Source organism: Siniperca chuatsi, linkage group LG18 (genome assembly GCF_020085105.1).
Source record: "Siniperca chuatsi isolate FFG_IHB_CAS linkage group LG18, ASM2008510v1, whole genome shotgun sequence".
Lineage (NCBI taxonomy): Eukaryota > Metazoa > Chordata > Actinopteri > Centrarchiformes > Sinipercidae > Siniperca > Siniperca chuatsi.
Window position 1 is genome coordinate 21328922 of NC_058059.1, and position 17331 is coordinate 21346252.

The 17331-nt window shown below is 39.3% G+C and overlaps 1 protein-coding gene across 1 annotated transcript in view; it reads right to left on the minus strand.

The window, feature by feature from the left end:
• The window catches only part of cacna1bb (calcium channel, voltage-dependent, N type, alpha 1B subunit, b), a 178772-nt gene that overhangs the window by 60068 nt on the left and 101373 nt on the right, over positions 1 to 17331 (minus strand). The window contains 8 exon segments of the mRNA XM_044173254.1: positions 569 to 1318; positions 3652 to 3693; positions 4908 to 4970; positions 7338 to 7444; positions 7654 to 7721; positions 8739 to 8856; positions 9164 to 9236; positions 12893 to 12922. Coding sequence (XP_044029189.1) covers positions 569 to 1318; positions 3652 to 3693; positions 4908 to 4970; positions 7338 to 7444; positions 7654 to 7721; positions 8739 to 8856; positions 9164 to 9236; positions 12893 to 12922 — 1251 coding nt within the window.

The following is a 17331-nucleotide window of genomic DNA, read 5'->3' on the forward strand; positions in this document are numbered from 1 at the left end:
TTCAGCACAAAGGTGTTCCCAGCAAGTGTAAACATTTCTGAGATTTTCATTATTGAAACTGTGAGAGATGATAACACTTATCTGTCTACGTATTCTGTTGTCCTATCACTTTTTATTCATAGCCAAGCCACCAGCTGAAAACCTTTGAAGGTATATAGTTTTTATCATCATTATCTATTAATTTATTATTTCTTTTACAACCCGGGTCTTGTTTGCATAGATTTTGGCATTATTTGCACCAGATATGATAACATTCAACTCATCAATTTCATTGCTGAGATCTGGACAGGTGATGACAATGCTAGACAAAGCAACACAGAAGCAATAAAGTTGGTGTGTAAAATGTCAAAAGTAAAAAACAAGACTCAGCTTGTAAATAAAAACAGGCTTTTCCATTAAAAACGCACTATTGTGTACTTTTCTACTATTTTGAATTGTTTAAGATGTTAACAATCTAAAGTTAGGCCATTGTAAAGTTATTAATTATGAAAAAAACATGTAATATCAACAATATGAGGAACATATACAAAACATCTTGATTTATAGACTATAATATCTGCAGTCTTACCTGTAACCTTTGGTTCCATTCTTGTTCCTGTTGTAGTCCTCTCCATCCAGTGTAGACTGAGCTCTGACCATTCGAGAGCAGCGTCCCTTCCTCTCTCCATTACTGTCCCCTCCTCCTCCCCCCTTCCCCCTGCGTTCTCCCTGTGCACCATTCGCTATCATCCCGTTTCCCTCTTTCAGTGGACGATGGGAGTGATGGTGGCGATGCCCCCTTTCTTCTCCTCCTCCTCGTACGTCATTGGCCTCCTCCTCGGGGGAGCCGGCCTGGTGGTGGTGCCTGTGTCCCTGCCCTCCATCGCGGCTGTGGCTTCTCTCCCCTCTCCACTCTTTTGTCTGGGCACCGTCGCCGTTGTGATCTCGGTTCCGGCTGTGGTGGGTGTGGTGCCTCCCTCCTCCGGCCGTGCCTCCATCCCTGCTCTCCCCGTTCTTGTCGCGGTGCCGGTGATGCTTCCTGGAGTGCGTGTGGAAGTTGTCTCCCAACCCGTCCTGCTGGGGATCCCCCGCCTCCTCCCGTCCTCCTTCAGGAGGCCTGCTGGGTTTGTCGCCGTCCCTGGCCTCCACCACGAGCGGCCGGTCCAGGTGAGTCTTCATGTCAGGATGCAGGTGGAGGGCGGAGGAGATCCGGAGGCGCTCCTCGGGGTCGAGCTCGTTGAACAAAGCCTCACTGCTCGCCCTCATGTTGTGTCTCCTCAGCTGATTGGTCCTCTGCTCCCAAACTGACATGGCCTTTGCTGACCGCTGCTGCTCCTTACTGCACACAGGAATCAAACCCACAGGAAAAGATCATATGACAATGAAAAACATTCATGTGTCTCGTTTTTCTGTACTTTATGAGTCGTTTTTTTGTAGGAGTTTTGGTTGAACATCACCATCCACAGTTCCATCCATAGCCACACCATCTTCTGCTAATAATTACAATTTTTCTTTATTTAATTCTAGTCACCAAGCCCGTAATGAAGTAATAAAGAATCAGACACGAGGTGGTCTATGGATGCATCAGTACAAATGTTCACCATGGTGAAGCTTTCACTTACCATGCTTGAGTGTTATATACAGAAGTAGAGAAGTAGCTTTAGTTTCATTTCAGTGCCTAAGATGGTAAAGTTTGTCTAATGCTGAGTATCTTTACATTCTGTTGTCATGACCCGATCATGGGTGTCCTGTACCTTATTTTAAGTCCTCAACCTTAATGTCTTCCCACGTGGCTTTGATACAAGCATAAAAATAATTCAGTAACACTTCTGGGATAAACTTTTCACCAGTGGTGAATGCCTTTATTAGCATTTTTTAAACTGATTTAACCTGCACCAACTACCAGGTGTGTGGTGTTTATCTTATTAACAATAATTCAAGTTTTTGGTCACAGAAAAAAGTTTTTCTTCTCTGAACGACTTACTATTCCTTTGTTCGGATGAGGAAAAGGCAAAGGACAAATCATCTCAGCAGTGTTTTCATACACTGCTTTTCAAGGCTTCCTCCTTTGAGTCGTTCAAATGACTAAGAACTGATGCAAAGCACACTTTTCATCTAAGACAGATGCGCTTAACTGCATAAACTTCATATACTTTCATACGTTTCATATACTCAAAGACACCATGTTTTGCCGAAATGAAAGATTGATATAATCAAACTTTCTTTCTATATTTGATAAATTGTTACACATGTAAAGCTATGCACATTTAAAAAAGATATCAGAGGTAAGTCTTTAATACAAAAGCATCTAATACATCAATCCTAGACACTCCTCAATTTCACAACATATGGTTAGATCATAAGGCCCCTGTTGCCCTTTAAGGCCCCTACTCATTGTTAAAATCAATTCAAAACCTGTGGAACAGGTTCAGTTGAGTTTCTGCACGGTGTACCTATCAGAAACGAGACTTAAAAGATAGTTTCACTCCAAGCACGCCAACCTGCGTATATGTACAATGAAAGAGTTTCTGATTGCCGTTATTGATCCTCCTGTCCATACTGGCCGCAAAGAGATCCCCTGTTTCGATGTAAGAGATGGAGAACGAAATCCACCGTCCCTGTTCTGTGCAGCTAATATGAGCCTTCTACAGGCTGCCAAAGAAAAATACAAACCTATGTTTAAATTAGCTTATTATTAATGAAAGAAATTTTATTTGTCTTGAAACTTTGCCACACTGCTGGGGCGACTGTGGTTTAGTGGTAGAGCGGGTCGGAAGGTCGGTGGTTCGATCCCGGCTTCCCCCCAGCCCACATGTCGAAGTGTCCTTGGGCACGACACTGAACCCCAAATTACTCCCGAGTGCCTTCGGTGTGTGAATGATTAGTTACTTTGATGAGCAGTTCTGCCATCAGTGTGTGAATGAGATATGTAGTTGAAATGCTTTGAGTAGTCAGAAAGGCACTATATAAGTACAGTCCTTGTACCATTGCTTAAGGCCAAAGAGTAAAGGATTCATTTTATCCATATCCCCAAATAACAACAAATAACAGGAAATCCACTGTGCATAAAATATATATACACATACATATAATGGGACGATGGAAAGCACAGTAGGGCACAGATAAAGTGCAATGCCAAATATACCTTTTGTAAAGAATACAGACCAGGCAGTTCTGTTTATTCTATTATTTTATGACTCCTAATGTGAAACAGTTTATATGGCAACACGTCTTTTTATTATTTTGGCTTCACAGCTGTCAAAAATTTGAATTGTCTGACATGTCATGTGGCAAACTTGCTGATCTGGCATGCAAGTAAACTGAAACAGAAATCATTTTTCAAATTCTGTTTGACTCAGGTCATGTGTAAATGGGGCAGGCAGGAAAAACGTGCTATGGGTGATGGCCATTCCTGACGTGTATCTTCTTTAAGGAAAACAACAAGCTGGTCACTGAGATGAGAAGAATATGGTAACACACTACTGAGTGAAATGAGATTTTTGAACATGGGGTTCTCTACAGAAGAGAAAATAATCAAAACACAACCAAAAATCCATATTTCCATCGATCATGTATGACGTCATTGCTTATGATTTCTGTTTCTGCACAGTATGATTTATTTACATGGGCCTTTATGGGTTAGTTAAGTTTGTTCCATCTGGTCACCTGTACCTCAAGATTCGTCGGGCGGGGGAGGAGTAGACAGTATAACTCCTAAAAGACAGACAGAAGACACAGACGAACAGAAAACACAGAGGACACAGGACAGGGATCCACAGACAGGTGAGCTACAGACATACAGGTAGTGTTTATATGTTTACAGAAAGGAAAGTGACAGCTGTAACACTAAGGGGATAGGAGCATTATTTTGTGAGATATATTAACAAAGCACATGAGAAGAGGTGATCAGAATCAGAAATCAGAAATACTTTATTGATCCCCGAAGGGAAACTCTTTAAAAGATGTCAAAGTAATTACAGTTAGTTCTAGTAATAATGTTATCTCAAAGCGGTGAGATGTTAAATAAGCTTCTCTGGGCTTCCGTCTGCACTTTAATCGATCGAGACAACAGATCGCCGGGCAGGGGAGCAAACTTAGAGCTGGCCATTCCGTTTAATTTTGGCAGCGGCTCGTATTGTCTTTTAAAGGGATGTCCTGGGGTCTGCGATAACAAACATACTAGAAATGTCAAACTGCCTGCGGTGATGGCAACGCTCAGACAAATTAAACATTTATACACAAATTATTCACATCAGAGAGCACAGAGCGGAAGATGAATTACTGTAGGCGCCAACACAGAAGAGCTGCAGCCATCAACAAAGTACACAATGGTTGGTTAAGACCAGAGGGAGGCATAACTGCGTTTATGTATCAGTGATTTACACGCAAAATTACACTCACACTGGCCTCATAGCTTAAAATGTGTTATGGGTTTGTGCTATTTACATGTAATTGTGTTTTTCTGCTCTGTGAAGCACTTTGTGATCACTTGTTTTTTTTTTTATAAGAATCATAAATACATTTCACTTTACCAGCAATGAAGACATCATAGACTACTATTTAGTTTTACGGAGGTCCAGAGGAGAAGAGGAGAGGAAAAAAGAGAGGAGAGGAGGGGAGAGGAGAGGAGAGGAAGACAGGATAGGTAACAAGGAGGGGAAACACGAGAAGAAAAGAGAGCAAATGAAACAAGGAGGAAAGAAGACAGGAGAGGACAAAAGGAAAGAGGGGGGGAGAGGAGAAGAGAGGAAACAAGTAAAGGATAGGAGACAAGAACAGGACCAGAAGAAGGGAGGAGAGGCAGAGGAGAAAGGAGAGGAGACAAGGAGAAGAGGAGAGGAGAGACAAGGAGAGGAGAGAAAGGGAGAGGAGACAAGGAAGGAGAGGAGACGAGGAGGAGAATATTGTAACAGAGAGTGATAACTCACAGTGACTGAATGCTGTTGATGGACGACCTGCGAGAGAGTGCATCTCGATTTTGCTTTACAAAACTGTACATGCAGAACAAAAACAAAAGAAAAAATGAGACACAAATCTGAAGGGGACAGGTGGACTGTCAGTCTGTCTGTCTGTCCACCTGTCCCCTACTGTCTTACAGTAAAGGACTAATCTGTGCAACTACTTGATTACTACTACAATAAAACAACAGCAACAGAAGCGTATTCGTTAGCAGAAACATTTTTATAATGACAAAAAACTGAAACTGAAAACAGTTCAGGAGTTTCATTCCAAAACAAGAAAAGCACCAGTTACTGCTGTTGAAATGATCTTTTAATCGTAAAAAAATGTAAGCGTTTTAAATATATTGAGATTGTAAAATAATTTCTAATATGGATTTTGTGATTTTCTTTTCCCTTAAAAGTCATTTTGTAATGAAACCCTGTGTTTCTCTGCACAAATAATGCACATAAAACAGTTCACTTAAAATAAAAGTTGTTTAGGAGCTCACTCACCAGAGTGTTACCACACTGCTCAATGTACAAATTCAAATATTCTAAGAACACTGAAAGTAATGCATAGGGTCACATAATAACACAGGAAAAAGTGGAAAGATTGGAAAGTTAGCTAACCAGTGATTTACAGAGCTGATCATTTTCTACAGTCTAATTGACCTATTTCTTAGTGAGGAGCGAGTGTGAATCAAAGATGATCACGTTGTCAAATGAATAGAGGGCTGTGTGAAACTGCACGTCACACCAAGGGCTGCACAGAATTATACAAAACACAATCAAGTCTAGACAATGTGCATTATCGTTATTTTTCCCACATTAACAGAACAGATGGGTATCAAAGGAAGGCACATTTTAACCTCCAACATTACATATTGCAGCTAGAAATCACTGATAAGGATGAAAACGTTCCAGTTTTCATCCCAGCTTTCTCTTGACAGACTCTCATAATTTCAGTGTTCATCCAGGCTCTGAAAATAGGCTGAATTTGGAGGCGCAATTAATTTCCACGTTGACACAAGGCCCTAGACCTGTCACAGGCGTGTGGTGGAGAGGGGGCGGGTCAAAAGTTTTAGCATGACAGGAACTATCTGGGTATATAAAGACATCCCTGTCATTATCATATTAGAAAAGATGGGAACTTCTGACAGTGGAGGTTTTCTTCTATCTTGTTCATAGGACTCATGCTGCCTCTCCTGCCTTATTTGGCTTATTTTGCTCTCTGTTCATCTGTTTACTTTTTTTTCCAAAATAAGTCCTGAAAATGTATATATACTGACATTGGAAACTGTGCTGAAGTAGATGCATATAATCATCATTTTATTATTTCGGCAAATTAGTCTTAAAGCTAGTATCCATAATGGTTTTGAATTAAAGGTGCCCTGCAGAGTTTTCTTGCAAAAAACAAGAAATGTCCTGTCTCTATTCTTGAGGCCTGATTAACATGTTGAATGCATTTCTTTCCTCATAAAACATTTGCAAATCCGATTTTCTTTCTATTTTCAATTGTGCTTTGTTTACATCCATGTTGGCTCACTCCTAAAAACATTGCTCCATAGTGAAGGGTACCTTTAATTCAGTGTATAATTTATTTATTCATCTGTATATTGGTGGCTTAATAGATTTCCCAATACGATACAATACCACACCATTGAGTATTTGCAGTTATCAATATAATTTCCCCCCTCTGTTACCTACAAAGTTACGATTAATAAGCCATTTAAATGCACTTTACTTAAGACAGCTATCTAAAAACATGATTCAGGAATAATCTTTAAATCCCATAAACCAAAAAAAAAGTTTAATCTCGGGAGCTGCTAATTGATAACTGACTTATTGACTTATAATGACAGAGGACAAATTTCTAAAGCAATTCAATAGCTTGTTCAGACGTGGGACACCTGTTTTGAAAATGAAATGCCATTTTGGCAGCATGAAATGAGGCTTAAGATGTTCAATGAAGCATCGAAACATCATATTTTCGACCAGTCATGAAGCAAATCTGAAATCTTTGTGGTAGTTTAACATTCCTGGAATTACATTTTAAAGAGGCAAAATGTAGATTTTAGCTTTAAGAGGTAAAACAGGCTTGTGTCTGTGGAATTAATAAATACGAGAGAAAAAAAAACACAGTGAAAAAGAAAGAAAGGGAAAACCCCTGGTGGAAACTAACATGTATTACTGATTGAAGCTTCTTTAATTATGTCTACTATTGAAGAGGGTAGACAATGTCGAGGCAAGGCCACAGGAGCATTCTCATAGTGGGAGTAGATGAGGTACATCAAACACAGTACGGATATACACAGACATTTCAGAATGAGAGGGAAGAACATATAGTAGGACAACACACTGAATGACAAAGGGACATTTATCTTCAGTGTGGGTGAAGAGAGATGCTCTGAAACTTACGCAGCGATTGAGATGTTGGCTGCTGACATCGGGCTGACTTCCTTCACCTCCAAAGCCTTCTGCAGGGCAAGCTTCTTATTGGCTGCCTCCTCCTGCTCCTCTTCATCCTTTAGCCAATGAGAAACAAGAAATAGAATTCTGCTTAATGAAAATACGGTATGACATGTAGCCCCCGTGTGCATGCAGGGCTTTTCACAGGTGCTGGTTTGACATGTTTCACTGTGAAGTAAAAAACAAACAAACTACAACATCTATATTGTTATGTGTTATTAATGTGTCTTCAAAAACAACATTCAGACAGTCTGAGCCAGCCTACCTTAGTCAGCTCCTGTGCATTTGCGAGGTTATCGACAGCGATAGCCAAGAAGACATTCAGTAGGGTGTCTGAATAACAGGCCTCAGGAGAAAATATAGTCGTACAGTCCATATCCTGTGATGAAATATGCAATGTTTTTTTTCTGGCCAAACTAGGAGCAGCCTGTCAGACTATCTCGACAACTGCAGTTCAGTGTATGTACTGTATATATCAAGCGTCGTCCAGCTCAGTCCATTCATTTCCCCTACACAAATGTATGGATAAACACATGTCCATATTGTTATCTTATATTTCTCAACTTTGGGTGATATAAGAGCGCAGAAATAGGCTAAATCATTTTTCCACACCTGTAAGAGTACATAAGGTAACTGAAGGTGTAGTTGAAAAGTGATTTGATGGAAGATAAATTCCTTGTTTTATGTGTCCCACTGCCCCACAGAGGGTTTGCAACATTATTGCTGCTGAACACATTCATGCCAGAAATTGAACCCTCTACTACTGCTACCCTGTGGCCAAAATGTCAACCATGCACTGAAGATGCTGTATTTCATAACCTAAAAGGAAGATTGCCGCGAGCGCAGTCATGCTCCCAGGAGGAAAAACCCTTTTTGATTTTAATGATTCCATGACCTTTCCTCTCGTGCCTCCCTCAAGGCAAAGGTTTTCAGCTCCACAACTGATGAACAAAATTGTCAGTATATTGTTTCTTCTGTCCAATACTGTTTATAAATGGGGTGTAATGATCACTGCAGCCTCTAGTGGGGCTTTAAACTTTTAGGATGTGTCTCAGTTCCATGCAACATTAAAAACAAGTTACTAATTCTACCTGAGTTTCGAGAAATCAAGATATGAAAGTTGGAAAATTAAGTACACTCAAAGATGAAAATTTGCTTGACTTTAGGTGCGTTGTTGGTGGAAACAATTTTCCCTCAATCCAAAGCAAAAAAGTAATGGAGGAGCTAATCACGCTTGGAAAGAATTTAAACCATTTTCAAATTAAAACTATTTCCACATTTTGATCCTGCTCCTTCTGACCCTAACACACTGCACACACAGTTTTAATAACGAGATGTCCAAGAGGATACAGTTTCCAAAGAGCGTGAGGACGATGAAGTAGACGGAGGAGAACATGCCGCGGCGAACGCCTCCTTGAGACTCGATCCCGTGGTACATCACGGCGTTCCAGTCCTCGCCAGTCAGAATCTGAGGAAGACAAAAGAGTCAGAACAACGCTGGGGACACGGGCGGGTTGTAAAGCACCGTGCAAAGAGTGTAGAATTAAATTACTTTACAGAGTGAAGGGTTATGAGCACAGACTAATTGAAGGATTATCAGTGAGCTCATTATGGGACAGAAGGTACACAGACCAGTCATTCCCTCTAATTAAAATGACTGATAACAGTCTCTTTTTCCATAAAGTCAATATTCTCTCTTTTATTCAGATGGTTTGAAGTGCACCTCGTGTGTGTGTTAGTGTGAGTGTGCATGTGTGTGTGTACGGGGGTCTTACCTGGAACACAGTGAGGATGGCTGCTGGAAAGGTATCAAAGTTTGTTGTTGGCGTCTCATCTTCAAAGTTAAACCTAAAAGAATCAGAATCAGAACATCATTACAAAGAGAGGAAAAACGAAAATAATAAAAGTGTAGTCCCGGGCAGATCTTAGTGGCATCTACCTGCAGTTCAGGAGAAGATACAGGGAAAGGGAAATGTATTTATTTAAAATGAAATATATCAAGAAACCACTTGGATTAATAATGTTAGGAGCCTGTTGCTGTACTGTTTAAGCATCAGTACATGTTTCTGTTCATGAGAAACATGACAGCACAAAAACAGACACATTCACACCTTGAGTCACAGCTGAACCACTTCTTTTTCTCCTTGTCTGCAACACTTTTACTGTCTACTGTTAACCCACAATGCCCCCCCCCACACACACACATTTGTATTCCTATACTTGTGAGGACCTTCACTGACATAATGCATTCCCTAGCCCTTAACCCTAACCTGAAAGGTTACTTCCATCTTATTACAACTTGTATCTTATTTTTGTAGTTTTGTCTATAATATATATCAGCAATAATAATATCAGAGGTAGAAGTAACAAATTACATGTACTCTCGTTAATATAATACGTTTTTTTAAACTTTTTTGAGTATTTTAAAAATCTGTAATTTTGCTTTTACCTGCAGGTAAGGTGCAGTATGTAAGAGCTGGCCACTTGTCGAATTCATACTCCAGACAAATAGGGGGCAGGTGCCAGGAGCCAAACCCGGCAAGAAAACCACCTCTGTGTTGTTGGACTCAGGGCAGACTGGACGCTACAGTGACTCACTATCGCATCTTGAGGTACAAAGTGGTATTACGAGACAGGACGGGCCGAGGCTAGCTGGTTAGCATGCTAACTTCAGTAGATATCTCTGTGACACAATACACAGACCTCTTTGACATAACGTCAGAACTGTGATTTCTTCACATTCTGTTGATAATTTTAGTTAATTTTTCAATGTTTTAAACCTAAATTCTTATGTATAGCTCCTTTAAGTATTTTTTATTTCAAGTATTGCACTTCACTACATTTCAGGTTACATCCATTACAGAGTAAGAACAAAAGTCCCATGATGTCAAATTAGCAGCTGCAGCAGAGAAGAAGCTGTCTGTGGCCGCACGAGGGCAGAGCCATCAGCACTCTACACTAGAAATGATACATTCGAATGGTATACTTTCACTGGCGGAGTGTCAGTACAACATAACACACAATGCAGTAAAATTAAGGATGACGTCATTAGGGGTTATGGTTGAGGTTAGCAGTATTGTAACTCGGCATAGGTAAAAAATAAAGGTTACATCTACTCTAATTAAACACTGATTTAATGCGCCACTGAACTCAAAGACGACGCAGACTCACTTGAATGAAAATTGCTCGCCGAGCGCTTAAGCCAAAAACGTTTTTTCTAGCTTCCATGTTTGCTTCCATTGCGGCCCACTGCACATGCGCATTAGTGTAACCCACGCACTCCCAAAAGGCCCACAGACTTTACATTGGGATGATGTCATGCAAATAAAAACAGCTTTTCTAGGCTCTGGGAAAGTTTTACAAATATAAAACCTTCATGGATTAAAAATTCATAATACAAAGAGTAATAATTAACCTTGTTTGCAGTTGGAGTAGTCCTGTCAGCAGTTTTACAGAAGTCCCATTTATAGTGGTGGTCTATGGGAAAAATGCTTTTTCTTGTTGCAATCCATGATGCTGAAAACTGCAGGCTCCCTTTTTGCTTTTGAGTTTGTGGCTGCAGCCGCTGTGGAATTTCTGTTGTTTATATATCTCTGTGTTGTCTGGTGACGCTTTAGTTCTATAAGAAGTGGCAGATTATGTAATTTATGTAGCTTAATAATGCTTGTTGCACCCATCACAGTGTCCATAGCTCTTTTTATTTATTCATTTTTGTTTTATTGTCTGAGTTTTGTCCTCTTTTCTGGCTAATTCTAATAAGGCTACACTGAAGAATGTGACTTGTTTCTAACTGATATTAGTTGTACGTACAACTGCAATGTGCCATCTATAAATGGAATTAATTTTTTTATTTTGTAGCCTGAGGGTGTTTTTTATTTTAATAGTTCTATCATATAACATTATCATTATATAAACTGCTCCTGTTTCTTGGACTTTGTTGTTGTGTTCCCAGATCTCCGCAATTAACCTGGTGAATACAATGTTATCAAAACTAATAGAAATTATGAAAAAAAAGACAAAAATAAGACCCAAGTTGTAACAAACCAGAGTTATTCTTTAACCATCAAAACTATATGTCTAACTCCAACCTTTGACATAACCTTAAACCAAATACTATCCTTTGCCCTAAAACCAAGTCTTAACCCTCAAACTGCCCTTTGAATGAATGAAATGAGGACCAGACAAAATGTTTTTAGACAACAAAAGTGACATCGGTCCTCACAAAGACAGAAGTACGACACAAGACAAAGTATATGAGTAGGTTTTTCAGATTCCTTCACAGCTTCAGATAGAGCCTAGCATATTCATAGATGAAGGGAGATGTCTTGTATTGATAATGGATGACACAGAAGGAGAGGGAGAGAAACATGCAGCAGCAGGAAACACTAGTCACCAGGGAGCCATGGCTCCAACTTTCAAGTCCAAAACACACTGCCTCTGGAGCTCAGGGCTGCATCAGGTGATACGTGTAACATGCACAAAAAGGAGGCACCGCGATGCAGCACGGCAACAAATCCTCAGGGCATAGTAACCATCTAATATAAAGCAAATAAAGTACAGTAAATCTGGAGTGATGCTTAGATTCAGGAATTTTCTCTTCTTTTGACTTGATTCCTCACCTGAAAAGCCAACTTCTGCTCTGCTCAGGAAAGGTCTTTCCAGTAACTATCTCTATAACACTGAGACTGTTTGTTGTAGAGATGTGGGTATTTGAGTTTCACCTTGTCTGCTGTGACAGCTACAACATCACAGAAGAAGACGTGCTATCAGCTGACAAGAGAAGGAATCAAGGTAACCTGGATATGCCAGGCAGAGGAGCGAGTCGGAAAAGAAAAACTTGTTTTCTGGGGTGTCGATGCTTTAGCACCTAAAAACTTCAGCTGTGTGTGTGTGAAGCGGGTTTATGTAGAGTAGTACAGACAGCCGTCTTCACACACATCCTACAGTGCCAGTATGTTTTGGGCTCAACACAACAGCACTCCTGAATGGAAAGTTGAATGCACTTCAACACGGGGAAAATACAATGACAGAAAACAGAGTGAATGAATTAATGAATGAATGAAAGAAGATTTAGTATTTACAATTTGAAATGCTTGCACTACATTGTTAGTGTCATACTTTTCATCTCTTTTGTTTACCAAAAGCTGTTTTCACACAACTTCTAAAACTGCTAACAAATATGAGAGGGTAAATAAAAGACAAGACTCATTGACTCAAAGGTCAATGAATCTGAGAATTCTTCAAAACTGGATCCAAAGTGGATTCAGCTATGTGAACCCAACACTACTGGGTTTACACAAAATTGAAAGATTTTGGGTATTAAGCTCACTACAATTGCATTAGCACAGATGTGTGGCTGCAGATTTATTTTGTGTTGTTGTGATTTTTCTTTAAAGTTAACAGTAGAGTCCAACTTAATATCATCACTACTGTCATCACACATGCATACTTTCTACACAAAGGATCTAAATCTTTTCAGAAAGCCCACAAATGACCCAACAAACCTGCCAAAACCTGTATCCGTGGTCTTGAAACTGAAGAAGACAATGAGAGAATGACACAGAGATGCGTAAGGATGGGTTTGTCATTCAACTGAAAATAACCTACACTACTGATCATTCATCATTTCAAGTGTCAGCTAATCTTATAAATAAAGAGGCATGTGCATGAAACAATAGAAGAAGGAAATATCACAAAATGAGGCAATATTCAAGTTTGAAAGCAATTGTAAAAGGTATTTTAAATGTGTATTGTTGTGACAATTGTTAGAAGCAGTCGGGGAAAATTGTGAAATCAGTAGGTTTATAGCATCCAGGAAAAAATCATTAAAGACCATTAAACAACGACTGTCATGAGTTTGAAACATTTTTGTGAAAACAAATGTTGCTAATTTTACCTTCTTCTTATCCTATTGTGAAATGTTGTCTTGAAACCACTTAAGAAATCTGCCTTAGCTCAAGATAGATTGTTCACATCAAGGATGTGTAGCAAAAGAAAATGAATTCATTCAACTTCTAGGACCTAATTTGTTCTTATTGTTATTTGATAAAAAATATTTTCTTTTCTTTTCATATTTCTTTTCTGTGTATTTGTAATTTTTTACAATTGTTCTCCTGGCCTCAAGCAATCAAAGGTTCAAACACTATTAACTGTGGCCTGAGATTTAGCTGTTAGGGCTCTGTTTTTGTGATGCAATGCCACCTTGCACAAACTGGAATAACGACCACATTTCATGAATACAGAAGGCATGGAAACATTTTTGTTGTTGTAATTTTGTCATCAGAAACCCTTGTGCAACAGTAGTGCCATTGCAAACATAATGTAATTAGGAGGAAACTTTTATCACTAGGTGGTGGTAGTCAAAGCACTTGTTTTTGTTTCCTTTAAAAGTATTATTGTGCTGCTCTCATTATTGACCTATCAAAAACATTTTATACTTTTGCAATTGAGAGTGTGTGAAAACTAGTAAACAAGCGAGCAGAGAGGTCTAATCAGTTAGCTAAAAGTAATGAATAAACATTATTGCTTTTATAATTAATAATAAACAGCATCCAGTTTAAAATTGGTTTAAATGAACACATTGGGAACGTGATGGGTGGTGTTGATGAAGGGGTACTTGAGTTAACTTGACAGTGCTGTCAGACAGGGTACGTCAAAGTTTGGGAACCGCAGTTTTGCAGTCTATAAGCATAGACGATGCCTTAGTCAATTGCTTACACATTTTCCTTGCATGGAGAACTTATGATGTTAAATCAAGTTCTGGTAAATCAAGCCCTCTTATATCAGTAATGGGGTACCACATGAATCTATTCTCGGCCCACTACTATTTAAATTATACACTGATATCATCATTCCTCCTAATCAGTACATTAAAGTTAATTTTTATGCTGATGACACCATTATGCATGCCACTAAATTCTACTCTGAACTAGGCTCTTACTCCAGTGTGCCTTTGATGCTTTCCAGTCATCACTCTTTAAACCTACACTTATTTTAAATGCAGATGAGACAAAGTACATGGTATTCTCTGCATCCACCTGTGTCTTCGACTATCCTGCCATTAAAACTTTAAATTGTGTCTGTCTTCTATAAAAAGTAAAACTTTTGTTGAGTCAAAGTTTATGTCTGCACTTGACTATGGAGACATTCTGTATTATACTGATCAGTGCTTTCTAATCCAAAGTTACTTAAAGCACCGTTCTGCGAGCTATGATGCTTCAGCTATTTCACATTAAAGGGAAACAAGCAATTGCCAATCAGGCATATAAATACAAAAAAATGAAAAAAATGGCACTTTGCTGACACAAAGGCCTAGAATGTTCCACAAGGACAGACACGAGTACTGTTTACATGCTCGAGATACTTAGTGTCTAAGTGTGAGTTTCCTGCCTGATCAGAATCAGAATCAGAAATACTTTATTGATCCCTGAGGGGAAACTCTTTAAATTAACAATCAAACTACATCAAATATAAACATTTAATTCCATCTTGAATATCTTTTGATATCAAGGTGTAGTTTTGAACAAAACAGCTTGACAGAAAAAGTAATACAGTTGACATTATACAACACAATTAAGGAATATGCATACAAGAGCTTATGAATTATACATTTTCTATTAACTGTTTGCAAAATGCATTTTATAAATACTGACCTACAAAAAGGCCATTATATAAATGTAAAATGTCATCATTATTTCTGCTATATGTAATGAATGAAATGTCTTCCAAACTTCTATGAATAACCATATAATTCAAAAGATGTGATGTGCCAGGTAAAGCAGTCAGAGGAGAAAGAGGGGAGAAAAATGTGTCTGAGGACAAAACACATGAAGGAAGAGAGAACGAAGGAAGAAGGGTCTGAGGAGAGGAAGTGGAGCATATTGTTACCACAGCAACCGCACAAATGACAGCTGGTTTCTCCCTCTCAGAGCAGATCCTGTGATATGCGTACATGTGTGTATGTGTGTGTATATACTGTATGCATGTGTACTAGATCCCGACTGATCCTGAATTTTTGAGGCAGATACCGATATCGATATTTGAGAATAACAAACATAATTTTTTTTACATAGACACGTAACAAAAACATTTTATGATGAAGGTTTGTCATCAAAGATGAAAGAGTAGATATAAGGTAATAGTCCATTTTGAACAGTTAGAAGTGATTTAGCAGTGAAAAAAGTCAAGTATACAGACAAATGCTGCCAGTTAAACATTTAGTGCTGCTCTGCAATTGATTTTTGCATATCTGCAGATATACATGCTGATACCAATATACAGCACATTATAGCCCACATAATTGTGTACTTTTAGTGCAGGATTGTCATGGTTTGGGCCCCTTTATTCCAGCTAAGGGAAATGCCAATGCTACAGTATACAGTGATGCTTTAGACAGTGTGCTTTCAACTTTGTGTCAACAGTTTGTGTTTGACCCTTTCTTATTTTAACATGACAATGCCCCCGAGCACAAAGCCAGGTCCATAAAGAAATGGTTTTCCCAGTTTGATGTGGAAGAACTGGACTGACCTGCACAGAGCCCTAAACTCAACCTCATCCAACACCTTTTGGGATGAATTGGAACACTGACTGTGAGCCAGGCCTTATATCAACTAATAATATCAACCAGCATGTATCGGTCTGGCTCAAATATGTACTGTACATGCATGAGGGAGGGGGGGCAACTAATTCAATAAGCCTTTTGTCCCTTTGTATGTCATCATACTCTCTCTCCCCATGCTTCTCTCCTTCTACCTTTGTCCCTCTCTGTATCATTACTGCGTCCTCCATCACCCACCCCTCTCTCCACCCATTGCTCATCCCTCCATCACTTTCTCCATTTGACCTCAGCCTTTTCTTTTCCTCTACCCTCATTTCTTTCTTTCCTACCCTGCCCACTCTTCTCTATCATCTCCTCCTCTATCCCACACTTCTCCCTCCATCCTCTCCTCCTTCCTTGAGGATTAGCAGGCCGAGTGCAGGGAGCAGCGGTGGCGGTTTGCTGCTGTGGCTGTGTGCGCCGACCTCTGTTTACTCTGATAACAGGGAGTGGGAGCGTGCTGCTTGGCTTCCAAGCGACATCCATGGGGACTTCATTAAATCAGTCCTGAAAACAAGAGTCATGTGAGGCCTGACTCCACACAAGCTTGTGCCCTAACACTCCCCATATCTAATCCTTCAGACAACAGCAGCAGGTTTACATTGTATAGGTGAATGAAACACACATCTCTGAGAACACACAGGCATGTACAAGTGGACTGGAGATAACGGCTGTGGGATATTGAAAAAAAAACTGCAGAGCATTGGAACTGTGACAATAATCAGGACACAATCGACATCCTACAGTTTTATGAGAAGTCAAGAAATGAAAGTGGCTTTTACTATATGAGGAAGGGGCTGAATACAAAGAGGCAGTCCAATGTCTATAGGGCTGCAACTAATCAGTCCGTCCTGGAGGTTTTTCTGATTATCAGAAGTTCTGCACCTTTAAAAATGAAAGCTACAAAGTAGCAACCAGAAAAATTCAGTTCTATTACAGTAAATGCTGCACGTTTCCTTTGAGCTTATCACATATTCTTTCCAAACAGTCGGTGATGTCCTGTGAGTCTCAGCAGGGAGTCAAGCTGTTTAACTTTCAATTCTCACAATTTTGCCAGGAGATTACTTTTGGTGTATTGAGAGCAGGAACACAATCTCTGGGCCAAAAATAAAGTTGGAATATTACAAAGCATCTCTTCTTCTTCTTCTTCTTAACGAGCCATTTAATCTTTTATTTAGGGTTGAAAACCTATTTTTCATTAAACAATTGAAATCATCTACCTTTTTTGATACAATTCAACATTTTCTGAAACAAAAACGGACATTATCTGCAAGCAAAAGAACAGTAGATTGTCTATTTTTAACTTACTCGCGATTCTTAATGAAAATAGAATAGAAATCTTAAATT